At 55.4% G+C, this 27,765-nt stretch overlaps 1 protein-coding gene across 1 annotated transcript in view; it reads right to left on the bottom strand.

Moving 5' to 3' along the window:
- Positions 1–20,287, bottom strand: part of LOC105464412 (calcium voltage-gated channel subunit alpha1 I) — a 136,321-nt gene extending 116,034 nt beyond the window's left edge. Inside the window, 2 exon segments of the mRNA XM_071080621.1 lie at positions 7,078–7,330; positions 20,067–20,287. Coding sequence (XP_070936722.1) covers positions 7,078–7,309 — 232 coding nt within the window. The 5' untranslated portion in view covers positions 7,310–7,330; positions 20,067–20,287.
- Between the last annotated feature and the right edge of the window lie 7,478 nt (positions 20,288–27,765).

Here is a 27,765-nt window from a genome sequence, read left to right as displayed (position 1 = left end):
TCATCCCACAGGCGCTTCTCAACGAGTCTCCCGGCTGCACAGCCAGAGCAGTTTTCCTCCTGTACAGAAAGGCCAGAGCTGTGCTCTGCACAGGCTGGGCTCACAGCTCACACTCGGGAAAGGCTTGGTGGATGTACTAATGACTGGGAGAACAGTGGATGAACACGAGTCATTCCCTCCTTCGACAGCCTCAACCCTCGCCACGCACAGCACAAGACTGGGATCCGAGGGGCCATGAGGAGACTGGGTGCCCTGCCCTCTTCTTGCCCAGTGCCAGATGAAATCAGTGGGTGCGAGAGGCAAGGGTCTCCTCCAGGTGCATGGGTGGAACCAGACGGCCGCTTAGAAGCACAGACATCGGCCGGGTGCGGTGGCTCAAGCTTGTAATCCCAGCACTTCGTGAGGCTGAGCCGGGCAGATCACCTGAGGTCTGGAGTTAGAGACCAGCCTGGGCAACATGGTGAAACCTCGTCTCTAGTAAAAACACAAAAATTAGCTGGGTGTGGTGGTGAGCACCTGTAATCCCAGCTACTCAGGAGGCTGAGGCAGGAGAATCACTTGAAACTGGGAGGCAGAGGTTGCAGTGAGCCGAGATCGCACCATTGCACTCCAGCCTGGGCGACAGCCCAAGACTTGGTCTCAAAAAAAAAAAAAAAAAGCAGCAGCACAGACATCCAGACCCCAGCCCTGGCAGGCAGAGAGCTGGAACCAGACAGGAGAGTAGAAGCAGACAGAAGAAGTCGGCAGAGGGGCAAGGCGGGGTCAGGAGAGAGCCAGGACCACAGAGGCACAGAGGTGGGGGCCCACCCACGAGGAGGGTGGTGGGGAAATGGGTGCCCTGGATGGCCCCTTCCAGACCTGGTGCCTGACTTTCCCCACCCCACAGACAGGAAGACAAGGGCGCAAAGGGTGGGGTAACTCGTCCAGGGTTATTGGGCAGCTGGCCTCTCCTGCCTCCCGCCAGGCTGGCGCCCTCCCCTTCCCTGAGCAGAGAGGCGGCCTTCACAGCCGACTGGCTTCCCCACCATGCATCACTGCTTCCCACCACAGCAGAAGCGCTGGCTCAGCACTGGCTGGCATGCAGGAGGCCCAGCCCGGGAGCGTGCCAGGAGGGCAGGGGGCCGCAGACTTCCCAAGGGGTTGGCTTCAGGGAGGCCACAGAGAGGCAGCGGGACCCTTGCCCCACTGCCTAGAACCTGGAAACTCCTCTCTGCCCTGGTGGAGCGTGGAGAACCTGGTGTTTCTCCAGACTCTGCAGGTGGCAATGTTGTCCTGAATAAAAGCCAGGACTGGGGAGGTGCAGAAATCGGGCTTTTCACGCCAGCTCCTCCACAGCCTGGCTGTGCAACCCTGCATAAAACTGACTCAACCTCTTTGAGCTTCACTTTCCTCATCTGTAAAATGGGGCTATGAGAGCCCCTATCCCCATGGGTGGTTATGAGGATTAAAGCTGATAATACAGGCAAAATGCTTTCAGCAATCAGCATCAACTCTCATCCTGCACATTTCTGTGCCGGACACACTGCTGGGTGCTTTATAGGAATCATCGCTAATCATCTTTAATCACCCCATTAAAGAGATGAGAAAACTTAAGGCTCAGGGAGGGGGAAAGGGAAGTGAGCGCAACCCAACCTGGCGCTTCACTCACATGCAGCCAGTTATGCTCCTAAGAAAGGCTCTGAAGGCCGGGCACGTTGGCTCACGCCTGTAATCCCAGCACTTTGGGAGGCCAAGGCAGGCAGATCACTTGAGGTCAGGAGTTCAAGACCAGCCTGACTAACATGGTAAGACCCCATCTCTTATTAAAAATACAAAAATTAGCCAGGCGTGGTGGTGCACTTCTGTAACCCCAGCTACTCAGGAGGCTGAGGTGGGAGAATCACTTGAACCCAGGAGGCAGAGGTTGCAGTGAGCCAAGATCATGCCACTGCACTACAGCCTGGGTGACAGAGAGAGACTCCGTCTCAGAAAAATAAAAATAAAAAAAGGAAAGAAAGGCTCTGAAAGTCTAATCTAGGGTGGAAAATAATAATAGGTTTCAGGCTGATGGCTTCCCATGCTGCCAGAGGTGTCCTGCTGGAGAATGCCGGGCTCGATTAGCAATGTCTGCACTGATGGGGGCATGGCCACTAGCAGCAGAACAAGCTCAAATTCACCTAAGTAACAGAGATTGGATCTGATGTTCCTTGGAAAAAATATCCTCTGAAGGTGTTATGTTCTATCTAAAGACCTGTCCCCAATGTCTAATTGAATCTACAGCAAGCAGAATGTCGACTCAGCAGTACGCAAGGGCCCTGTTCAGAGCTGAGGCACAGGTTATCAGAGTGATAACCACACATATGGCGGCTTTTCCAGTCCCCAAAGCTCCACTGTCACATTGCCCTGCTCTGTCCTCAGTGCAATCAACCCTGTGGAGTGGGTATTACCACCCATGTTTGACAGGTGGGGAAACTGGGGCTCGGACATGTTAAGAAACTGACCCATGGTCACACAGCAAGAGACAGAACCAGCCTCCGGGTCTGTGTGATTCACGTGCCCAGCACTTTCCACGGTGCCACACACCAGCTTCCCGTGATTCAAGTAGCACAATCTATCCCCTGACATTTCAAACCCAGAGGCCTTGCAGCTGCACCCCCAGCTGACAGCCCATGCCCACGGCCCAGGCCAGGCAGGGAGCAGTGCTGACATTTGGGCAAGTGGCCCTTTCCCACCCCAGCTCGCAGGCTCCATGAGGGTCCCAGCAGCCTGCTGGCTCTCCGGTGAGTCAGGCAGTGACTCAGGGCCTAGCTCCAGGCTGGAAGAGGAGCTGAGTCAGGGAGCACCAGGCTTCAAAGGGCAGCTGGCTCTGGGCCAGGGCCCCTCAATACCAGGTATATGAGCACAGGACAGGCTGTCTGGGGAACCCTCCCATGCTGCCCTCCCCTTCCTGTGCCTGGCCGTCATGAGAGCAGCTCCCACCACCCCGACCCTGATGCTAGACATCCACCATCCTTTTGGGTTCTCAGTGGAGAAGAGAGTTACCCTCTTCAAGGTCTAGACATGCAAAAAGTCATTTGTGGTAGTCACAATGATTGAAGGACACTACTACTATTGAATATGCGAGATAGACAGGACTACAAAGCACTGTCAAGCCCCAAATGCCAATGGTGTCCCATTGAGGAGTGCAAGCTGAAGCACTGCCCCAGGCCTCCTCCCATGGAGCACAGGAGAGAATGAAGTTTCTGGCCAGGAAAGAATCCTAGAGCCTTCAGCCCCTGCCTGCCCCCCTGCCCCCCCCAACATACCCCATCCCAAGGCCCTAAAGCCTACCCTGAGCCCCCCACGACTGAGTCCCTGCTCCAGGGGTCCCCTGTGGACAGCCAAGTCTCTTGGGTCTGTTTGTGGAACCCTCCTTGGCCTCTCTCCCGCCTGACCTGATTCAGGTATGAAATCTCAGGCCAGCAGCAGCTGCAGCCACCGGGTCCAGCGGGTCCAGAATCCTCCAACTCCTAGGCACACAGCATCAGAGCGACGAAGTCTTAGGCTCACACACTCTTTGTTTTGTTTTGTTTTGTTTTTTGAGATGGAGTCTCGCTCTGTCGCCCAGGCTGGAGTGCAGTGGCCAGATCTCAGCTCACTGCAAGCTCCGCCTCTCGGGTTTATGCCATTCTCCTGCCTCAGCCTCCCGAGTAGCTGGGACTACAGGCGCCCGCCACCTCGCCCGGCTAATTTTTTGTATTTTTCGGTAGAGACGGGGTTTCACCGTGTTAGCCAGGATGGTCTCAATCTCCTCACCTCGTGATCCGCCCGTCTCAGCCTCCCAAAGTGCTGGGATTACAGGCTTGAGCCACTGTGCCTGGCCACACACACTCTTTGAAACACGGAATTTTGCAGCCTTTGAATGACAGAAGCTTAGAATTTCAGTGTCGCTGAGCCTTAAATCTTAACTTTGAATCCTTAGACTGTCACAGAAGTTTTGAGTCCGAGTGTCCCAGAGCTGACACCTTTGAAGTTGCTGTGCTTTTGAGTCACCAAATCTCAGGCCTGAAGAGAGTCCGTATCACACCAGTTAAGGCTGAGACCTGAATCACCTCTATCCCAGCCGAGCCTCTGCAGCCCTGGCCATGGGGATGCTGGGAGAGTCCTCGCTCTGCACAGTTCCTGGGACTGAAAAGTCCCTCCTGATGGAGGGGGGCTGCTTTCTGCCCCACCCCTTGAACACAGGGCTCTCTCCAAGACAGACAAGAGGTAGACCCAGCTATTCCCGAAACCAGTACTCCTCTCCCTCCTGGGCCAGCCCCACTGTCGTCTCCAACCCCAGGCCACGACCCACATGCCCTGAGGGTGGAGGCAAGAGGGGTGGTGAAAACCAAGGAGACAGTGGCCCCAAGGACTCTGTTTGCCCAACAGGCCAGAAATGTGGAAAACAGGGTGGGTTCCCAGGCGGCTGGCTCACTCAGTGGTCAGGGGTCAGGGTGCCTGAGGTCAAGGCAGCCCCCATGGTGTGTGTGGCTAACACCCCGGGCTCCCAGGGCTGGAAGGGGTTACTCGTCTGGCCCCTCCTTTTTAGGTGGAGGTGCTGAGGCTCAGAGAGAGGAGACTGCCCAGGGTCACACACACGGCAGACAGGACTCGACTACCCCCATCTGGGGGCCTCTCCGTGACACTTGGGCAGCAGCCCAGCCAGTCCAGCCACAGCCCGTCAGAGACACAGCTGGGTCAGACTCCCAGGCCAAGTCATCTGAGCCATGCCCCTGCCTGCAGCCCAGAGCAGTATTGCCCATCCAGACCCCCTAAGGCTCAAAGAGGCAAAGTGACTTACTCATGGTCACACAGCACGCGAGTGACAAAGCCAGAATCAACTCTTCTCATCTCACCCAGGAAAGGCCCCTGAGACATTGTGACATTGTCCCCTTGGTCCTCCTGCCAGCCTTTTTCTTCCTAAAGGCCCAAAACTTCTGTGGTCACCCCCTTCTCAGGCCTGGCACTCCTCTGTCCACATGCCACAAGCCCCTGAGGTTTCCCCAGTGCTTTGTATTAAAACTAGCCATGTAGGCCAGGCACGGTGGCTCACGCCTGTAATCCCAGCACTTCAGGAGGCCGAGGCGGGTGGATCACGAGTCAGGAGTTCGAGACCAGCCTGGCCGATATGGTGAAACCCCATCTCTACTAAAAATACAAAAATTAGTAGGGCATGGTGGTGGGCACCTGTAGTCCCAGCTACTCGGGAGGCTGAGGCAGGAGAATTGCTTGAACCTGGGAGGCGGAGGTTGCAGTGAGCCGAGATCGTGCCACTGCACTCCACCCTGGGTGACAGAGCGAGACTCCATCTAAAAAAAAAAAAAAAAAAAAAAAAACTAGCCACATGAGTGGTCCCTGCTTCCTCCCCAGGCACTCTCTGGGACAGACCAGCTCTGCCTCTTTGTCCTCGGTGTCCCAGGGCAGACGTCAGTGAGTGCTGGGTGAACTAATTACCGAGCAGACCCTCTCACCATGCCTGAGACCCTGTGAGCCGTCCCCCAGAAGGAACAGGGAGGCTCTTAGTCCCCACCCAGCAAAGAACACCCAGTTCTGCCTCCCACTCCAGCAGAGACCCTCTGGTTTCCAAAAGTTAGGGGGATCCAGGGCCCACCATCACCTCAGCCCCCTACAGAAGGGGATCCCAGCAGTCCTGCAGCCAGTCTCAACATCCCAGCCTGCATCTGGCATCCCTGGAATCCAGGGCAGGACTCATGCCTGCACCTGACCCACCAGCTCCCTGCGCCCTGCCCTGTGTGGCCATAAGCACCAGAACCTCGTTTCTGGGCATTGTTTGGTGGGCCCCTCAAACCACAAGGCCACCATGGCTTGGGTCCCTGGCCCCCAGCTTAACCTTGCAATCCAGTGCCACACAGTCCTTCCAGAGCATAGACCTCTCCAGCCCCCGCTTCAAATCCTGCCCTTGGAACACAGTCCCGTCCCTCATGCAGTCTCCAAGGCCCTGTGGGGCTCCCGCTGCACCTACAGCCTCACCTCACTCCTCTCTGCCCCTCAAGGCTCCAACACTGCCTGCAACTCCTCCCTTCTCCAGGCTTCACTCTTGCCATGCCCTCCTCCTGCCTCCCACCGCCCTCTCTACCCAACCAACGCCCTTTCTTATTGAGGAGTCAGCTCTGGCATTGCCCATGTATACCCAGCAAACACTGCCAGAGCACCCACGATGTGCCAGGCACTGTGCTGGGTGCTAGGGTCCCCACCTCGGTCATCTGACAGTACCCCAGGGGAGGCAAATGTTAGATTCAGAATTCCACAGTTAGATGTGACAGTTAAATATGAAGCAGAGGAGGAATCCCGGAGGGCTTCCCTGAGGAGGTGATGCTTAAGCTGGGATTTTAAGGATGTAGGAAAGGATTTGGCCAGGTCCAGGGGGAAGGGAAAAGCTTTTCAGACAGAGGGAAGAGCCAGTGAGAAGACCCTGAGGCTCAGAAGAGCACGGGGGGAAGCCGAGTGGTGGAAAGTGAGGCTGGGTGGGACACGCAGGCCCCAATGGGCTGGTTTAGGACTTTGCTCTGCACCTCCGGGGCCATAGCAAATCATGACAGTCTCAAGCAGGAGGAACATGAGCCCACTGGAGGCAGCAAGCAGAGGCAGGAGGCCTGGGAAGAGGCTGCTTGGAGTCACAGCAAGGAGAATGAGTCCTGCCCTGTGTGTTGGGATGGGCTGCCCCGCTGCCCACGCTCACAGTTCCTGATCACGGCTCCCATGCCCTGTATGGTCACGGCCCATCAGGTGGCTCCAGAGTCTGACTGATCTGCAGTCCCAGCCCAGCACAGGTCCAGGGCCCACACTCAAGGACTCTCTGAGCCAGCGAGCCACTGGACTGACCCCACAGCCACCAGCAACTTCCAGAACCTTCACATCAGCAGAACACCAGGTCCTCATCCGTTTGAGGTCTCCCCAGACCCACCCTCTGAGCTCACTCACCACTAAGGCCCAGTGGCCTCACCGCAGACCTCAGGTCTCCCAGCCGGAGCAAGGTGTGAGCAGCAGGGCTCAATCCTAGCCCCCTACCCTTCAGCCCCTGCAGGGCCCCGATCAGCCAAGGCTGCAGAGGATATGGGTTGCACACCATCTTGATACACCAGTTCCGGGGGCTGGTGGTCTGTCGCAGGCAGAAGAAGGCAACGGGCGCCAGGTCTGGGTGTGGGACATGAGGATCAGCTCCATCCAGGGGCTCCTCCAGGCCTGGTGGGGAGGATGGGGGGCTCTGGGGCCCGGGCTGCTCCGTGGTGACTCCCGGCTCGGCAGCCGGGGCTGCTGCAGATGAGGGCGGGGAGGCGCTCTCAGCCATGTCCACGCTGAGCTGGGAGCCCTGGGGAAGACAGAGAGGGTGGCACGTGGTGGGGACAGGCCTGGTACTTGCTCCCTAACCTGCCTCTCCACCAATAAGTGGACGGATGCGGCTCTGACAGCCCACCTGAGCCCCACAGGCCCCTCACCCTCACTCTGGGGTGAGGATTACGAAACAGCTGAGGGCCCAGCTGCACCCACGTTGGAATCCACTTTCAAGCTGGGCGATCATGGGGCAAGTCTGCTCACCCTGGCTGAGCCTCAGTTTTGGCAAATGAAGATAGTGGGGAGAATAAAGCCTTCTTAGAATATAATTGTGATATTAACTCTTTTTTTGTCTATTGGCAATTTCCTGTATTTGAAATCTTTCATTATTTAAGAGAATAAATGTTTAAGTAATTATAGAAAATCAAAAAAGAAAGAAGGGAGGGAGGGAGGGAAGGAAGGAAGGAAGGAAGGAAGGAAGGAAGGAAGGAAGGAAGGAAGGAAGGAAGGAAGGAAGGAAGGAAGGAAGGAAGGAGGGAAGGAAGGAAGGAAGGCAGGCAGGCAGGCAGGCAGGCAGGCAGGCATGTTAACTTTTTTACAAGACTAGAGCTATGTATTTATTGTACCATCAAAGGTAAAGAAAACTTGCAAGAAAAAAGAGGTGATTGTAAAGACAGACATGATTGCCAGGACAATTCAGGTTACAAAGGCAAAGTTGGGGTGCTGCAGAATCAGAGACTGGGGGAACCCTGGCAAGCCAGGAGGGAATCACAGTTGGCTTCCCTGAGGAAGTGAGCCCGGAGCTGAGACCTGCAGCTGAGTCCTTGACCCAGGGACCTCCTAGCCACTTCCTTACAAGGCTGAGAACCCAGGAATCTTAGAGTCCAACCTCCTTGCCTTACAGATGAAGAAACTGAGGTCCAGAGAAGGGACGGGACAGACATGTAGCGGAGTAACAGCAGAAATAGAATTCCAGTCAAAGGCCAGGCACGTGGTTCACACCTGTAATCCCAGCACTTTGGAAGGCCAAGGTGGGTGGATCACCTGAGGTCAGGAGTTTGAGACCAACCTGGCCAACAGAGTGAGACCCCATCTGTACTAAAAATACAAAAATTAGCTGGGCGTGCTGACGCACGCTCTAATCCCAGCTACTCAGGAGACCAAAGCACGAGAATCGCTTGAACCCGGGAGGTGGAAGTTGCAGTGAGCCGAGATCACACCCCTGCACTCCAGCCTGGGCGACAGAGCAAGACTCCATCGCAAAAAATAATAATAATAATTCCAGTCAGAGCCCACTTCCTGGGTCTGTGGCCCAGGCAGCTGCACAGGGCCCTGTGCTCAGAAGGGCCCTGAACTTGCTTTAGAATGCTACTGTCACCAACATGAAATTCTTAATTTCTTGTCAAGAGGTCCCACATTTCCATTTTGTTCTAGGTGTTGCAAATCATCTCGCTGGCTCCGACTCCGACTCAGGGCACTCCTACTCCCTGTGGCCTCATCTGATGCTCACAACCACCTCAGAGAACTGTTATGCCCGTCTGGCAGGTGAAGAAACTGAGGCCAAGAGAACAAAGTGGCTTGTCAAGGCTACGCACCCAGCCAAGTGAAGCACCAGGTGGTGTTTAGAGGCCAGAATCCCAGCACCAGACCCCCAGGCAGGCTTCACGACAACGGACGGTGCCCTCGCTGGCCGAGGGCCTCCACAGGCAGTCAATGGCAAGGTGGGACGGACAGCCCCACTCCCAGGTCCTGCCCTGCACCACCTCACCCCAAAGGGCACCAATCCCTAAAACTTTGTCCCCTGAGGTCCCTGGGACCCTAGAACCCCTACAGGGCCAGTCTGGACCGTGGGATTGAGAGATGGGGCCCACATCCCTGGTGCCCACCCAGCTGCTGCAGGGCTGTCGACCAAGCCACCCAGAGCTGATGCATTTGGACATTTCTCTGGCTCCCGGGGGCAACGGGCGGGAGTTGGCACCTCCTGCCACTTCCCCTGGCTGGTCAGGGAGGCAGAGTTTTCTCCTGAGCTCAGGGCTTTGCTCTTGATTCCAGAAAAACAGCCACGGGCCTTACATAAGTTCCCAGGCACCTTGGCCTGCCACGTGTCAGCCTCCTGGGCTGAAACACACCCTCCCTAGGGTGGCCAGCTCTGCCCACCACTGTGCCAGCCTCGGAGCCCACCACTCCCTCCCCTGGCCATTTGTTCTGGCCAGACTGGACCTCCTCAGGTCCTAGGCCCTGCTCCCGCTCTTCTCTCTCATTGGGTCACCTTCTCCTTCCCCCCAGGCCCTGTTCTACCAGGCCCTACTGATTCATTTGTCCAGTGAGCACCTCCTATGTGTAGGCTTTGGGCTATGCTGGGGCACGAGCCAGTCTCGGCACCAGCCCCCACTCAGCCCACACTTCCACAGAGGAGAGACACACACCTATCGATTAATTTCTCTCTTCCACAACTCTTATCACCATCCAACACAGTGCATAATTTATGTCTTTATATCTCCACGATTTGGCGTCTGTCTCCCCATCCTAAGAGAAGCCTGTAAGGGAGGTGTATCCCCTCACTGCTGTATCCCCAGCACCTGGAATGGTGCCTGGAGCATACTAGTGCTCAATCAATATTTGTTGACTAAGTGAATAAAAAGTGCTGGCAAGTAAATAAACAAGGGGGAAAGGTGGGAGTGGAGACAATCATCTTGACCTCTCTAAAGGAAGAGACGTTTAAGTGAAAACCGAGAATCAGAAGGCAGCAGCCCTGACTGATCTGCTGGAAGAGCACAGGAGGAACAGCACGTGCGAAGGCCAGGAGAATGGGGCCTGCTCAGTGTATTTAAGGAACAAGTGAGGCCTAGCCTGGGGCAGGGAGGCGGATGAAACCGAAGAGTTTGGCAGGGCCCTAGGGGAGAACACAGAGGAGCCTGGGTTTTATCCCAAGTTCAATAGAAGCCACAGGTGGGTTTTAGGCAGGGGAGTGGTGTGTTCTGCCCTGTTTCTAAGCCATCTCTCTAGGGGCTGAAGGGAGAGCGGATGAAGGGGCAGGGGTGGAACAGGAAGGGCCAGGAGGAACTAGGCTGGCCTGCCCTTGGCTGCTGGTGAAGACAGGGAGAAGGCGGTGGATTGAGATTTATTCTCGAGGTAAAGCACCGGGCCTTGCATCGACCACAGTGGCACACCCTGCAACCCTTGCCCCAGCACTGCTGAAGGTCCTTCCTGAAACCACACAGGCGGAAAGAGCTCTCCGACTCCGGGACTGCACAAAACTACCCCCTTCCTCTCTCTGGGCTATGTCGCTTGTGCTGACCTGCTTGTTGCCTCTGTTGGCCTGTTTAATGCCACCACACTGTGCTACCCTCCGTTCTCACACCTCTCCCCTCACTGTGGGGCTCCCAGAAACCACACCCCTAAGGCCACCACCCTCAACTCTCTCTCCAGCGGCCACACAGCCTCCACCCTCGGACCTGCTCCCAGTGACCACCCAGCCTCCACCCTCGGACCTGCTCCCAGTGACCACCCAGCCTCCACCCTCGGACCTGCTCCCAGTGACCACCCAGCCTCCACCCTCGGACCTGCTCCCAGTGACCACTCAGCCTCCACCCTCGGACCTGCTCCCAGTGACCACCCAGACCATCTTCCTCTGACCTGTTCCTTAGCAGCTTCCCAGGCCACTACTCTTTGACCCACTCTCCACTCCCAAAGCCCCCAAGTCCAGTCCAGAAATCTCTCTTTCCTGTGCCTGTGGCCCAGCTCCTATCCCAGATGCCTGTGTGCCCATAGCTGGAAGCCCTGAGGAGACTGGCAGCTGGGCCTCCCTGAGCTCCAATCTGTCTGCAGATGGAGCCTCACAGAGACTAAAGGACTTGCTTTAGGTGACAGTATTGGTGAATTCAAACTCAGGTCGATCAGGTGCCAGAGTCTGAGCTGCCTCCATGTTCCTGAGTCCCCTTCTTCTAGGTGCTCCCAGGGCCTAACCCTGATGCTCCTTCCCCTGAGTGGCCCACCAAGCAGCAGTGTGGCAGTTGGGCTGGCCTCCAGGAACAGGGATAGGAGCAGAAGCCTACTGTGTCTGGAACACAGACCCCCATTCCTGACTCCGGCAGCATCTTAGAGCCTCAGTTTATAAAGAGCCTCTCTCTATAAAGCTCAGCCCTCCTCCAGCCTGCTTCAGCAGGCTCTTGTTAAGAAGCAAATGATGGGCTGCCGGGCGCCGTGTCTCATGCCTGTAATCCCAGCACTTTGGGAGGCCGAGGCGAGGGGATTATCTGAGGTCAGGAGTTGGAGACCAGCCTGGCCAACATGGTGAAACCCCATCTCTACTAAAAACACAAAAATCAGCCAGGCGTGACGGCGCACACCTGTAGCCCCAGCTACTCGGGAGGCTGAGACAGAAGAATCGCTTGAACCCAGGAGGCGGAGGTTGCAGTGAGCCACAATTGTGCCACTGCACTCCAGCCTCGGTGACAGCAAGGCTCCATCTCAAAAAAAAAAAAAATAGAAAGCAGCGTGTTGTAGATGGGGAGGCACTCTGGTGGATGGCTGAGCATGCACTGGTCCAGCTGTGTCATCCCCAGGGGCTGCTACCCCAGTCCATTCTCTGTCATCACCATCACCACCACCATCATTATCATTATCACCACCTCTACCATCACCACCATCACCAACACCATCTCCATCATCACCGCCACCGCCATCATCACCACCACCATTATCATTATCACTACCTCCACCATCACCACCACCATCACCATCACTACCACCATCACCACCACCACCTCCACCATCACCACCAACACCATCACCAACACCAACACTAGCATCATCACCATCACCATCATCAATATCACCATCATTGTCCTCACCACCATGATCATCATCACCACTACCATCACCACCACCTCCACCATTACCACCACCGCCACCATCACCATCACCATAACCAAAACCATCACCACACCACCATCATCACCATCACCACCATTACCCTCACCACCACCATGACCATCAACACCATCACCATCGCCATCACTAACACCATCATCATCACCACCATCATTGCCATCACCAACACCATCATCATCACCAACACCACCATCATCACCATCACTAACACCAACGTCACCATCATCACCACCACCATCACCAACACCAACATCATCACCATCATCACCATCACCACCATTACCATCACCAACACCATCACCACCACCAACACCATCACCACCACCAACACCATCATCACCATCATCACCACCATCATCAACACCATCACCATCATCAACACCATCACCAACACCAACACCATCATCACCACCATCACCACCATCATCAACACCATCACCATCATCACCATCATCACCACTATCATCACCATGACCCCACTGAGCAATGACCAACAGGCTCTCTATGCATCATCTGTGTCCATTTTTACAACTGCATGGGATACAGATCATTCTCATTCTTACTTCATGGAGAAGGAGACAGGGGAACAGGGAAGTACTACCATGACCCTAGTCAGCCAGCTGGTGCCAGGCAGAGTTAGTGTCCCAGCTTAGGTCTGCTTACTCCCAAGCCCAAGCACTGAACCATTCCAGGCACCAACCTGGGACGGGAATGGTGCCCTGGAACCAGGCCTCCCCAAGCTGAGTAATCAGACAGTGGCAATACAGCTGCTGGTCCAGCCAAAATGTCCAAGTCTTCCCAAGGCAGTGGGGAAACTTGCCTCCCAGAATCTTCCAGCCAGCACTCCAGAACCCTGGGAGTGCAGTGTCAGAATGTCCTGTGTCTCCAGAGCTCAGAGCCCTGGTGGAGGAAGACCTGAGGCCTGGCCTGGTCGCCCCAGACCCCGTGTGAGTGTGTGCATGTGTATGTATGTGTGTGTACATGTGTGTTTTCATACAGGGAGGCAACTTGTTTATCCCTTTGTCAACAACCACACACCAGCTAATATCACTAGTAGAAGAACAAGCAACAAATTTGTTCAGGAAATACTAGAATCCAGGAATTTCAGACTATCTTAGAATCACCCAGAACTTCGGAGGCCCAAAATATTAACTACAATCATCCTGAATCTATAGTGTGGGTTTCAAAGCACGGGCAGTGGAAGCTGAGACCTGTATTCGAGTCCTGACAACAATCCACCTTAGCACACAACTTAGCCTGGCAGGTGCCCACAGCTACCCTGTCTATAAAATGAGGAGACGACCACACCGTGGCAGGGCTGCTGTGCAGACAAGCTGGGGTAGCCCCACCGGGCACTAGGCAGGTGCACAGTGAGACATGAGACTCCTGACAGTTTCCCATCCTTTTTAGTACCCTCAGCCATGGAGTTCCAGACTCCTGAACCCCAGGGGTCCCAGAAACGATGTCTGGTTTTAGACTCTCGTTGTCTCCAGATCTTCAAACAGAGAATCTCTCAAAAGAATGAGAGCGGGAGGTGACCTAATCCATCACCATACACACTCACAAGCACAAAAATCACACACATTCACACACCCACAATCACATGCTCTGTACCACACTCACACACACACAATCATACACATACACACATAACACACACTTGCAGATGCAACCTCACACACACACAGACATATGCACACACACAACACACACATAGACACACACAGACACAATCACACACATGGCACATAGGTACATCAGCATGCATTCATACAGACACACAGACACACAATCACACACACACACAATTACATACACATACATAACACACAAACACAATCACACACATGCAGACATGCACACATAACACACACTCACACAGACACACACACACGGCACATGGGTACACCAGCATGCACTCAGACACACACACACACACAATTACACACAGACATACAAACACAATTACACACACCAACCTACACACATAACACACAACACACACAGACACACAATCACACACGACACATGGGTACACCAGCATGCACTCAGACACACAGACACACAATCACACACAGGCATACACACACAATTACACACACAAACACACAGATACAATCACACACACAGACATTCACACACAACACACATTCACATGGACACACAACCACCCACGGCACATACACCAGTACCCATTCACACAGAAACACACACACACAATCACACACAGATATACACACGTAACACACACTCAGACATATAACCACACACGGTACATAGATACACCAGCACTCACTCATGCAGACACACACTCACATACACACAATCACACACGCAGACATACACACTCACAGACACATACACATACACACACAATCACAGACACATACATATGCACACAGTCACACAGATACACTCACATAACATACACTCACACTGACACACACAGACATGCATGCACACAAAGATACACAGGCACACACAATCACATACATAACAATTAGACATATACTCACAAACATACATACACACAATCACACACACTCACACATAAACACACAAAACACCCATTTACAGGCACACTCATAACACACAGACACACTTCCATACAATCACACACCCAGACACATAGATATGCACACAATCACACAGATCACATACACTCACACACATACTGACACATATGCACACACAGAATACACAGACACATACACACAATCACACACACATAGACACAACAGCCACTCACACATACAAACCAATGCAGAGCCTGCATCTGGTGATCCACAGAAAAGCCTTTGTGAGACTGCAGGAAGCCTGCCTTCCAGAATCTTCCAGCCAGAGTCCCAGAGCCCCTGGAACCCTCTATCTGCTCCCTCTTCCACATGACAGCCCTGCAGACGCATGACGACAGCCCGCCCACCCCTGAGCCTCATCTGCCCCAGGCCTCTTGTCACCAGCTCCCTCAACCATTCCTTGGGTGACAATTTCCACATCGTATGCCTCCCTGGGGCCCCTCCCCAGTCACACTCAAGTCTGTGCCCTTTCCTCTGCATGGGCAGGACCGGATTTGCACCAAGCCACCCAGAGCACAGCAGATAGGTTACATGCCTGATTCTGGCCTTTCTTGATGCAGACTGGGAGCATCAGGACCCAGCTGGCAACCCAGTCCTACGGCAGCACCTGTGGGGCATGTGGTCCACTGATCCCCTCAGATCTTCTTCAGAGAAGCTGAGCCAAGCCAGAGCTCCTCAGCCTAAAGAGGAAAGGCTGAAGTGCGGCCCCCACAATTGCATGACCTGTCACAAAACTTGCTCTGGTCTGGTCAGCTGAGCCTGCCCACATCTTCCAGTCATTCATCTCAGACCTGTCACAAAAATAAACAGCTAGCCCTCCCAGCTCTGCAGCCTATTGAGTGGGTTCAGTCAGCAACCCCTCCCGTGATGGCCAACGAGAATCAAAGCCGACATTATCTGTGAGTACTTACTATATGCCAGGCACAGAGTAAGCTTTTGAGAAGGGCTTTTGCTCTCTCCACCTGATAGGTGAGGAAACTGAGGCACTGGAAGGTTAAAGGATCTTCCCAAGGTCAAGAACTACTTAGTAAAAGAGCTGGGGTTTGGATCTGGGCAGTCCAGCTCCAGGTCACCAGTTAAAGGGTTATCCAGGCCAGACTGTGGACAGGAGGTTGCAGCCCACCCGCGCCCCCACCCCCTGCACCTGCCCACGTGTCTGTCACCAGGCATTGCCATTTGTTTGTTTTCAGCCAGCTCTCGGCCCTAGGACAAGTGTGGCAAGCGAGACTGTGTCAGAACCTCCATCAGTGTGTTTGAACATCTCCCAGCAGGCGCTTCTGCTGATCAGTTTTTACTCACTCTGCAGTAATTAGGGCCTTAGGTCTTACTTCAGCTAGCAAATCAGGGTGAACTTGGCCCCTGATGGGAGGGAGGGGTGTCCAGCAGGAAGAGCACTGGATCAGGAGTCCCAGGACTCAAGGACCAGCTCTGCCCTCCCCACATCACATGGTCTCCCCAAGCTTCATTTCCTTTTGTATAAAATGCAGAAGACGATGCCTTTTCTGCCTTGAAAACCAGATAGCAAATGGGGAAAAACATTTGGAAAGCAACTTCATGAAAGAAAAGACAGCTTCGTTGTACGAGGCCCCATGCTAGGTGCTGCAGAAACACGTCTGAGCCTCACAAAAATCCTTTCAGCTGGAAGGTATTATCCCAGTTTTATAAGAAGCGGATGCTCCTGCGATGCTAGGTGACCTGATCCTCCTGCCATGGTGGTGGACTTGCTCATCTCTACCCCAGCTGGGACAGAGCTTAGGCCCCTCCCAAAAGGGGCCTAAGACCTTAGAATGATGGAGGGCTGGATGCAGCCCCCGCTGCTCAACAGGGCAGGTCAGGCAGCAAGACCCTAATGCTCCTCTTTACATGCACCATTAGCCAGACCACTCCGGCCAGAGACCAGGAGAAGGGGGCAGTAGGTAGAGGCAGAGCCTCAGAGATGAAGGGAGAAGTTCTGGGAGGCAGGGCCAGGTCTGCACTGAACCTGGCCCTAAATAGCCCACGGCCTCCACAGAACCTCCACCCTCAAGATACCACGTCCTTCTCGTCCTCTCCTGCTCAAGGAGCCCCAAAAGCACCCAGCTCTTTTGCAGAGGTGTCCAAACATGCCATGCTAAATCCTCTGTGATCTGCACCTCTTGTCTATCAATACGGTCTGGGTTCTCCAATCCCAGAGTATGAGTGGAAACCAGGACTTGTGGTCATGTCCCCACAAAGCACCTGGCAGGGGAGGCCCGGATCCTCTCACAGGCACAGCAGCTCCAAGAGGACAGGTTTTGTCTGTTCCCTTCCATTCACTGCTGTGTCCCCCAGTGACCAGAACAGGCCTTAGAACACAGTACGTGAAGAATAAATATTAGAGAGAAAAGGGAGTCAGAAAATCCAATTTGTTTTCTTCCCTCTGTAGACTGGCAGCCATGGTGGGGGGAGAGACTCAACCCACATCTTCCTGGATATCAGGATCCACAGACCCACGGACCCATGGATCCACCATCCACAGATTCAGACACATACACCCACAGATCCTTAGATCCCTGGACCCAGACCCACACAGTCACACTCCCAGAGATCCACAGACCACACACCCACAGTGTGCAGGGCATATACAGCTCCCTGGGCTCTCTGAGCCCCCAGGCCAGACCCGGGACTCTAGGGGCACAAGAGCAGACTGAAGGCATTAAGGCTGGGGCATGTCCTAGGAACATATGGGAAGAAAACATTCTGCGGCAAAGAACAGGAGGCAGGGAAGGGGTTGGAAAGGAGAAGTGGGGACAGGAGGACAAGCGAGGAAGAGGAGCAGGGGAAGAGCTGGCGACAGTGGAGAAGGGATGTAGGGGGAGAGCGCCCTGCTCTCCCTGCAGCCCAGGGGGGTCTCTATAGACCCCCACACCCAGCCCAGCATCCCCTCTTTCCAGACAGTTTTGACACCACGAGCTGGGGGGCTGAGGAATCAAAGAAGGCAGCTGCCGAAGTGGAGACAGCCACGGATCAAAGAGCCACACAGAAGCCTGTTTGGTTCCCTTGGAAAGCACTAGGAACTGCGGGGTGGCAGGAGCCCTGCCAGCGTGGGGGAGGGACAGAGTGGTGCCCAGAAACAGACTGGCCTGAGAGCCCCTTCCTTGGGGCTAAGGCCCAGGGCAGCCACAGTTGGGGTGTGGGTTGAAGGTGGCAGAGAGGGCCATGGAGGGGGGCATGATGAAGGAGACTGGGGGAGGGGAGTCGGAGGTGGTGATCCCCATGGGCTCAGGGTGGAGAACTGGGTCCAGAACCACAGAGAGGCTGCGGTCCCCAAAACTGCTCCCCGTTTGGCTATGGGCTCAGCAGGATGTCTGGAGCAGAGAGAGGGTGAGAGAGGAGGGGGTTCTCACAGCACCCTCCACCCCTACCTGACCACTCAAGGTCAAGGGGAGGCCGCAGGGACCCGAGGACTGCCTGGCGCCCCCTGGTGGGCCTGGAAGATGCCCTCTCAGCCCTAGCTTTCTCAGGAAGGCTTGGAATGGGGGCGAGGGGAAGGGCATGCAGGGTGAGGAGGAAGAAATGGGGAAGAAGTGGGCAGAGAACTTTGGTCAAAGGAAGGGGAAGGGGCCTCCGGCCAGCCCTGCAGCCCCTTCCCCAAGCCTCCTATTGTGAGCCCTGCGGCAGGCACAGCAGCTCTGCACAGCTAGGAAGAGAGCATGGAGGCCACAATGTGGTGCCCAGGCCCTCTGGGGTTGTGGGCAGGTTCATGGGTTTGGTGCCAGGCCAGCTCAACAGCCTCCAGGCACACTCTTTCCTTTTCCTCTTCCTCCCCCTGCTGCAGCCCCAGACCTGGTCCCTGCTCAGTGTCACCCTGTCCTGTCCTGACCTGTCATCCACTGGTGTCCCCTCCCTCTGTCTCTGCATTGACGGTGGAGGCAGGAAGGGAACTGGGAGGTCTCTAGACTCCCAGCCCAGTCCTGGATCCTGAAGCCTGAACAGAAAGTTTGTCCTGAAGGGTGGACAAGAGTTCCGGAAGTGAGTCCTTAGGGCTAAGAGAAGCCACAGATCCAAGAGGTGACCAGGTGCCAGCAGGGCCTGAGGACGGGGCGCAGGAAGGTAGGCCCACACCCGGGGCCAAACCCTTCCCCTGGGCTGGGCCACAGACCCACACCTCTGTTCACACAGCATCCTAGCCCCGAGGCGGTGCCAGCCTCTGCGGGGTGAATCCTCCAGGCGGTGAGAGACAGAGGACGAACTGGCCACTGCCTGGGCCAATCTGAGTGCTCCAACCAAGACTCTCCTCACATGGTGATCAGACCCCAGCACACCACACACGCCAGACACGCAGGCCCACTCCAGCGCTCGCTCATTCTCTGTCTCTCTCTCTCTCTCTCTCTCTCTCACACACACACACACACACACACACACACACACACACACACACACCTGGACCCAGGACATAGACCCTTAGGACGAGAATATAGCGCAGAGGTCTTCTCAGACCCCAATCTCATCCTCAGATCAGGACCCCCCAGGGCTCTGACAGGGAAGAAAGACACTAGCAGAGGGGCTGACTGAGGCCTCAGCCTGGGCCCCACCACAGCCCCCTCCCCCAGGCACCATGACTTCCCCCAAAAGAGGCCTCCCCACCACTGCCAAGCCCCCTAGTCCCCCACAGCTCCCCCCTAACACCACCCAGTAGGCAATTAGTACCCAATCATCATGAGCACTCATTACATAACACCTCCAGCCGGCGAGGGTCCCTTTCACCCCTACAGCCCCGGCTCCGACCCTGGCCTGGCTTCATGCAGCGAGGCCTCCGCCCCGCTGGGGTGCGGGCCAAAGAGGGGGTCTCCGCCACCCCCACCTCCAGCAAAGTTAAACCCTGCCCGGGATTCCCCCATCCAGTGCCCCCCGCTGCTGCGCTCCCGGGCCAGCGCTCCCAGCTCAGCCCGCCGGACACGGGCACCAGCTCTGGCCCAGCTGCCCGCAGAGCCGCAGCCGCTGAGGGGCGGCCGGACGCGCGGACAGCCCGGGCCCCGGCCGCCAGCCTGACTTGTTGAATAAATTTCTGCAGCGCTGGCTCAGCTGGCTTCAGTATTGGCACCGAGAGAACTTTCGTGGCCTTGGAGAGGGGACCGGTCAAAGTTTCCTGTCCTTCCTCCCAAGGCATGGCCCCGAAGGCGCGGGATGGGGGGCTCACCTGACGGGTACGCGCGGGTGGGGAGGATCGGTCCCCAGAAATAAATAAATAAATGCCCCAGTGAAGAGAGAAGCCAACGCGCCAAGAAACTGGCATCGAAACGAATTCCTCCCTTCCTTCCCCCCACCCACCCCGCCCCCACCTACCTTGGCATGGACCTGGCCCGGCCGCGGGGGGTCGTCCAGGTTAGAGACGCGGAGACGACGCGTCCGCACCCGAAGCCGGCGATCGAGAGGGACCTCCAGTCCCGCCAGCCGACCCCCCGCCAATTCAGGATCAGCTGAGCCCCCGGGGCGCGGGAGGCGGCGGGCGGGGGGCGGCGGGCCCGGGGGCCCGGGCCATGGTGGGAGGAGGAGGCGGCGGCGGCGGGCGGGAGGGACGGCGAGGCTCTGGGCGGGCGGCGGGCGGGAGCGCGGCGCTCCGGGCCGGGGCGGGGGCGCGGGTGCTGCGGGGACCGAGCGGCGGGGCAAGTGCCCGGGAGAGACCGGCGCGGCGGGGAGCGCGGGGCTGGGGCCGGTCTCTCGCCTGCCTCGGCTCTGCTCGCGCCTCCGGCTCCGGGCTCGAAGCGCGGGGTCTGCGCGCGGCGGGGGCTGCGGAGGAGCCCGAGCGCCTGGCGGTGCGGGGACGTGCGGCGGCGGCGAGACCGAGCCGCGCCGCGTGCGAGGAAAAGCCGTCCTTATACTGACACCAAATGTCTTCGGGGAAAGCTGCAGGCGCGGGACGCTGGGGGGGGAGGCGTGGAGGCGACAGACAGACTGACGGCGGTGGCTGGTGAGCTCCATGCCCCTCCCCAGGGGGCAGGAAGCCCCCAGCCCGCGGCCAGCTCCTTAAAATTAAGGGTCGTGCCTGGGGGAGGGTCCTGACCCCTCAGCATGGGGGCTGCGTCAGGAGTAAGAAGGTGGGGGGGTGGCAATACTGACCACCCCCGTGTCCCAGGTGACTGCTCTGCCGCATTCCACCCTGGCTTCCCACTGAGATCCAGGTCGGGGGTGTTTACCCCACTGTCCCGGGAAGGGGTCACCCACCTAAGGCCCCAGCTCTTAAACGGTAGAGCTGAGCTAGAACCCAGCTCTAGAGGTCGCTCCACCTCCCGGACTGCCTCCCCACTTCTCATTCACACCCCTGCTCCTTCCCACCCTCCTAGGCTTGGCTGAAAGGCCACCTCCTTCAGGAAGGCTTCCCAGAGGGCCCCCAGGTGGAACAGATGCACCTCCTCCAGGAAGGCTTCCCAGAGGGCCCCCAGGTGGAACAGATGCACCTCCTCCAGGAAGGCGTCCCAGAGGGCCCCCAGGTGGAACAGATGCACCTCCTCCAGGAAGGCTTCCCAGAGGGCCCCCAGGTGGATCCAGCTGCAAAGGCTTCAGTCTCACCACTTCCCAGGACCCTGTCACACCGATTCCCCCAATCCCATGCTCCTCAGGCCTGTCTCCCTTCCTATCTCACCCAAGGGCTGTGGACTGGGGAGAGGGAGTGTTCAAGGTTATAACCTCCTTTTATTTGTTCATTTGCATGCAGTCAAACAAATTAAAGGCATCAAGACTCTCCTCAATGCAGGCCAAATGGTCTACTCACTGCCTCACAATGCAGGAAGCATTTAGTGAGCACCTGCTGTGTGCTAGGCACCTCTTTAAACCGCCTGGAGTTCCACCCTTTTGACCCCATTTTACCGATGAAGAAACTGAGGCCAGAGATGAGCTGCCTGGCAAAAGTTACTCTGCTGGGAAGCAGTAGCCCCCCCAGTACGAGTCCAGTGCTCCCAACCCCTGCCCATATGTCATCACGCTGGGCTGCCCAGCACAACCCTCTCCACCTCCTGGGAGAATGTGTGGTGAGGGGCACCAGGGGGATGCTGAGGGCTGCCTTGGGCACCCCCATGCTGGCAGATAGTCACAGCTTTAGAGAAAGGTGCACTCTGGTTTGATCCCAGCTCTGCTGCTTCCTGACTGAGGATGGGAAGCAAGCCCCTTAACATCTCTGAGCCTCAGGTGCCTCATCTGTGAAATGGGGATAAGGGTTCACACTTTGCAGGATGCAAACCATCTTTAAAGGGCTTAGCACAGTGCCTGACACATAGTAGGTGTCCAACAAATATTCATCCCTTTCTAGCTTTTAATCTAAGGAGACAAGACAAGCCTTTATAACCAGACTACAAGGCAAGGTCGTGTAAGCACGCAACGGGCTGAGAGGTGTCTTATAGGTGTGAATTCAGCAAGCCAGACAGCCCTGCGGGTGGGACAGATTTATATCAGATCAGAGTGGGCTTTAGATCAGGAGTCTTCAGGGAAGCCTCATCAAAGGCGAGAGACTTGAGCTGAGCCTTGAAAGCTTGTACAGGATTGAGATAAGAAGAGAGAAGTGGGTAGAGAAATGGCATCAAGGACGGAGAAGGCAGCCGGGCGCGGTGGCTCAAGCCTATAATCCCAGCACTTTGGGAGGCCGAGACGGGCGGATCACGAGGTCAGGAGATCGAGACCATCCTGGCTAACACGGCGAAACCCCGTCTCTACCAAAAAAAATACAAAAAACTAGCCGGGCGTGATGGCGGGCGCCTGTAGTCCCAGCTACCCGGCAGGCTGAGGCAGGAGAATGGCGTGAACCCAGGAGGCGGAGCTTGCAGTGAGCTGAGATCCGGCCACTGCACTCCAACCTGGGCAAGAGAGCCAGACTCCGTCTCAAAAAAAAAAAAAGGAGGGAGAAGGCATGGAGGCAGGAACAAGGTAGCATGGCAGGCACTCCATGTCCTGAGAAGCTGAATGCACAGCTAGAAAGCCCCAGGCCTGGAGGGTGAAAGAAATCAGGCGGCACGATGGGGAGAAGATACCAACCATCGCCAACTTCCTCCCATTTTCCTCCAGCGACGTTTTCATAAAGCAAAGTTCAGAAGGCTGGACAGGACCTGGAGAAGCCACCAGACGGTGAATTCTCAGGTCTGGGTCCCTTCACCTATAGTCCTCCGAAGTGGCCACCCTGTCCCTGCTTGTACACCTGAGGTGACGTAGATCTCACCACCTCCTGGGGCAGCTTCTCTGCTCTCTGGTATCTCTGATCATTCAAAGCTCTTTTATAGATTTGAGCAGAAATCTGCTACCCTCCGTGATCTGGGCCCCTTCCTTGTCTTGACCGGACTAACACTCCCACCTCAGCCTCCTTCAAGCATCTATACTAGCAGAAACCCCTGTTTTATATCTAACCTAAATGCCTTATGTTTCTTTTTTTCTTTTCTTTTTTTTTTTTTTTTTTTTTTTTTTTTTGAGACAAGCTCTCACTCTATTGCCCAGGCTGGAGTGTAGTGGCTCAATCACGGCTCATTGCAGCCTCGACTTCCCAGGCTCCAGTGATCCTCCCACCTCAACCTCCCGAGTATCTGGGAACACAGGCACACGCCACCACACCTAGTTAATTTTTTGTACTTTTTGTAGCGACGGGGTTTCACCATGTTGCCCAGGCTGGTCTCGAACTCCTGGGCTCGAGCAATCTGCCCACCTCAGCCTCCCAAAGTGTTGGGATTGTTACAGGCATGAGCCACCACGCCTGGCCCATGCTTTATGTTTCAACTAAAACCCTAGGCCAAGTGCGGTGGCTCACACCTGTAATCCCAGCACTTTGGGAGGCTGAGGTGGGTGGATCATCTGAGGTCAGGAGTTCAAGCCTAGCCTGGCCAACATGGTGAAGCTCTGTCTCTACTAAAAACACAAAAATTAGATTGGCGTGGTGGCAAACGCCTGTAGTGCCAGCCACAGGGACGCTGAGGCAGGAGAATCGCTTAAACCCAGAAGGCGGAGGTTGCAGTGAGCTGAGATCATGCCGCTGCACTCCAGCCCGGGTGACAGAGCGAGACTCCATCTCAAAAAACAAAAACAAAAACTTACTTGTCCACTGTGTCACTATTCTGTCCACCCCACTATCCACCCAGGATAGGGAGTGGGTTATATGGATATGAGGGATGACCCTGAAACCCACTGGGGCTGAGAGTACTACTCCATGTCTCAGCAAGAAGCAGGACTGGGGAGGTCCCTCCTGAGGGCCCTTGCTGACTGCAGGAGTTTCGTCCATGCATTACTGCTATTTATATTGTGCCTGGTAATTGCAGAAGGCTGCATCAGCCACACCTTTGTTGGTCCCACCATGTCCTGGAAGTAGGGCTGCCAGGCCACTGCCAGTGGGCGGACAAGGTGGACCCTGGCCTGGAGCCCCCTAATGCACCCACATGACAAATGAACCAGGCTCCCTAGACCCGGAATCCCCTGCCCTCTTCCAGGGACAAAACCCAACCAGGTTCTTCCTCACTACTGCAGCAGCTGCTGGGCCCAGGCTCACCTCCGCCCCCCAGAACTTGTTTGCAATTGTAGTGGCTGGATAGAAAGGGATCCTCTGTCCATGGGGACAAATAAACAAGCTGGGCTGAAGGAAACTGGGGCAGAATTCCTGCCCTATGACATGAAATGAGGTCCCTTCCAGGCCTAAAGATCTTAATAGCACAAGGACAAAGATTCCAGTATGCTCAGAATTCACACTGATTTATTTCTCAAATGCTCACAGATGCTCTATCTGTGCCAGGCCCTGGTGTAAGCACTTGACAAAAATTAACCCCCTTAAGTCTTACTATAATCTTGTAAAATCAGACCAGGTGCAGTGGCTCATGCCTGTAACCCCAGCACTTTGGGAGGCCCAGGTGGGTGGGTCACTTGAGGTCAGGAGTTCGAGACCAGCCTGGCCAACATGGCGAAACCCTGTCTCTACCAAAAAATACCAAAACTAGCCAGGCATTGTGGCATGTGCCTGTGTAGTCCCAGCTCCTCAGGAGGCTGAGGCAGGAGAATCACTTGAACCCCGGAGGCGGAGGTTGCAGTGAGCCAAGATCATGCCACTGCACTCCAGCACTCTGGGTGACAGAGTGAGATTCCGTCTAAAAAAAAAAAAAAGAAAAGAAAAGAAGGAAAGAGAAAGAAAGAAAGAGAGAGAGAGAAAGAAAAAAAGGGAAAGAAAGAGAGAAAGAAAGAAAAGAAAAAAATCTTGTAGAATCATTGCTACCATTTCACAGGTGAGAAAACATTGGCACAGAGAGGTTAGGTAACTTGCTCAAGGTCACACAGCTAATAAACAGAAGGGCTGGGATTCCAATTCAGGGGGTCTGTGCTCTTAACTAGGATCCTAAGTTCTAAGACTCAAAAGCTCTGAAAGTCCACGTTTCCAGGATTCCAAACTGACAGAGTGGCTCCACCTACTAAAGGAGGAAGGGAAATGGCCTGAGTTCCCCTCCTGCCATGGGCCACCCCGAGGTGGAGCACATTCCTCTGGGACATGGAGACGGGCCTCTCTCACCAGCCCTGCTCGGGCCCCAGAATCCCAGTCATGCTGCAAGCACTGATGTGGCCTAAACACCTAAGAACCAGGCCAAGACAGGAGCACTGGACCCCAAATGTCCCTGGCCTGGGAGCAGTCCACCATGATAGGAGAAAACCAATGGCAGAATGCAAGCTTCAACAGTCCAAAAGCATCTGTTAATCACCTACTGCATATCAGGCCTGTGCCATGGCTGGAGGACATTACCAGATGGAAAGTCCAGAAGCGCTGACTGTGGGTGAAACAGAGATTTGGAATGAGACCCTAGGGAGGATGAGCCAGATGCTGGGCTTCCAATATGTGATGGGGCAGGCTGAACCCTGGCACCGGTAGGCACCTTGATGGGTTTGAAGAGGCCAAGATGGACCCAGAGCCCAGTCTGGAAGGTAGTGGCTGGATTGTTCTGCAACTTAAAGAGAGAAGAACTAGAAGGTCCAGAGAGAAAAGAGTGGAGAGGGAAGGGAGAGGAGAGAAGAGATTGCAAGATGGAGAAGACCAGGGACACGTGGAGGGGGATGCACCTGGAGGGATCCCCCAGAAGCGGGGGGACTTCGATTTGAAGTGGTTTGCATGGCTGCAGTGTCAGTGTCCCTCCCCTGCCAAGTCCCCAGGAACATCTGCTGGACACACAGGGGTACTCAGTGTGTGGATATCAAGAAAGGAGCTGAGCTCCCCTTCAGTGCTGACATGAACAAGAACAGCCCTGGGCAGGTCACCCAGTCCATCCCCAACTGCACTAAGCCAGCAGAAGCAAAAGGTCAAAGCCAGATGGGTCCAGGAGAACACTGGCAGCCCCCCAAGATTGCTGCATCCATGGGAATCTGGGCAGGAAGTGTGGGGGTGGAGCTGGCTTACCTAGCTAAGGAGTGGGGAGCCCCTGGGCCCGGCTGCGGGTGTCCACTTCTTCCATCAGCCCACTTAACCCCCAGCAATCCTAGGTGACAGGGATCATGCAGCTCCATTTACACTCGGGAGAACCAGAATCCGGAGAAATTAAGTAAATTGCCCAGAGTCACATAGCTAATGAGCAGCATAAACAGGATTCTATGCCAGAGAGAGAGAGAGAGAGGAGAGAGAAAGTGTGTGTGCGTGTGTGTGTGTGTGTGTGAGAGAGAGAGAGAGAGAGAATGGTCTATCTGCCCTGAACAAAAGCCTGGAGTGGGGCCAGAGCATAACTGGGGACAGACCCCAGGAACCTCAAGTTCCTGCCAGGTGGGAGGTCCCTGACTCTCAACCAAAACAGGTAGTTGATCCCTGAGGAGCTTCCTGGATGGGGCTCAGAGAATCCAGTCTCTACTAACAATACAGAAATTAGCCGGGCATGGCAGCGTGTGCCTGTAATCCTAGCTACTCGGGAGGCTGAGGCAGGAGAATTACTTGAACCCGGGAAGCGGAGGTTGCAGTGAGCTGAGATCGCACTGCTGTACTCCAGCCTGGGCGATAGAGCGAGACTCCATCTCAAAAAAGAAAAAAAACGAAATTGGAGTCAAGAGAGCTGGTGTGACAACAGTTACACGCCAGGCCGTCAATCGGTAATGTCACTGGCCACCTACTAAGTGCCACCTGTCGGCTATACAGAAACAGATGAACCCCAGCCCTGTGGGGAAACAGCCACATCTGGACAACCTGGGTTTAAGCTCGGAAGAAAGGAGCTAGGAGCCCCCAGGAGGAAACGATATTTTCTGGGGTCAGACCAAGAGGGCCAAAGAAGGCTCCACAAAGGGAGAGACAGTGAAGGCCTGGAAGGGACAACAGGTGGTGGGCAGATCCGAGTTTTCCTGGCCAAGTATTGGAGGAAGGGCATCTCAGGCCAAGGGATAGCAGGAGCAAAGTCCTGCAGAACATCAGGTAAAAAAAGACATGAGGGTCTGGGCACAGTGGCTCACCCCTGTAATCCCAGCACTTTGGGAGGCTGAGGCAGGTGGATCACCTGAGGTCAGGAGTTCGAGACCAGCCTGGCCAGCTTGGTGAAACCCCGTCTCTACTAAAATACAAAAATTAGCCAGGCAGGTTCACAGGCACCTGTAATCCCAGCTACTCGGGAGGCTGAGCCACGAGAATCTCTTGAACCTGGGAGGCGGCAACCTAGGTTGCAGTGAGCCGAGATCGTGCCATTGCACTCCAGCCTAGGTGACAGAGAGAAACTCTATCTCAAAAAAAAAAACAAAAGAAGAAGAAGAAAAGAAAATGACATTAGAGGAAGAGGTAGAGGAGGGACTGAAAAGCCCAGCTTAGGAGCGATGGAGCCAGAGAGGAGAGCGGATGACGAAAAGAGCAGAAATCACCTTGGGGTGCAGGGGGTGGGGACCCTCTGCCCTTGCTGGCTTCTGTCTACCTCTGTCTCTGTCTCTCTGGGCGTCTCCCTCCTGCTTCCTATTTCCCTTGCCTGGCTCCCTTCCTCCTTGGCTGTTTCTCTGTCTTATCTTTTCTCTGGCTCTCTCCATGCCCCTCTGTCTCCCTAACTCTTCCTGTCTCTCTTGCTCTCCCGTCTCCCTGCTCTCT

This window comes from Macaca nemestrina, chromosome 15 (assembly GCF_043159975.1).
Source record: "Macaca nemestrina isolate mMacNem1 chromosome 15, mMacNem.hap1, whole genome shotgun sequence".
Classification (NCBI taxonomy): domain Eukaryota; kingdom Metazoa; phylum Chordata; class Mammalia; order Primates; family Cercopithecidae; genus Macaca; species Macaca nemestrina.
The sequence above is the reverse complement of the archived record's forward strand: the minus strand, read 5'-3'. Positions and strand labels throughout refer to the sequence as shown.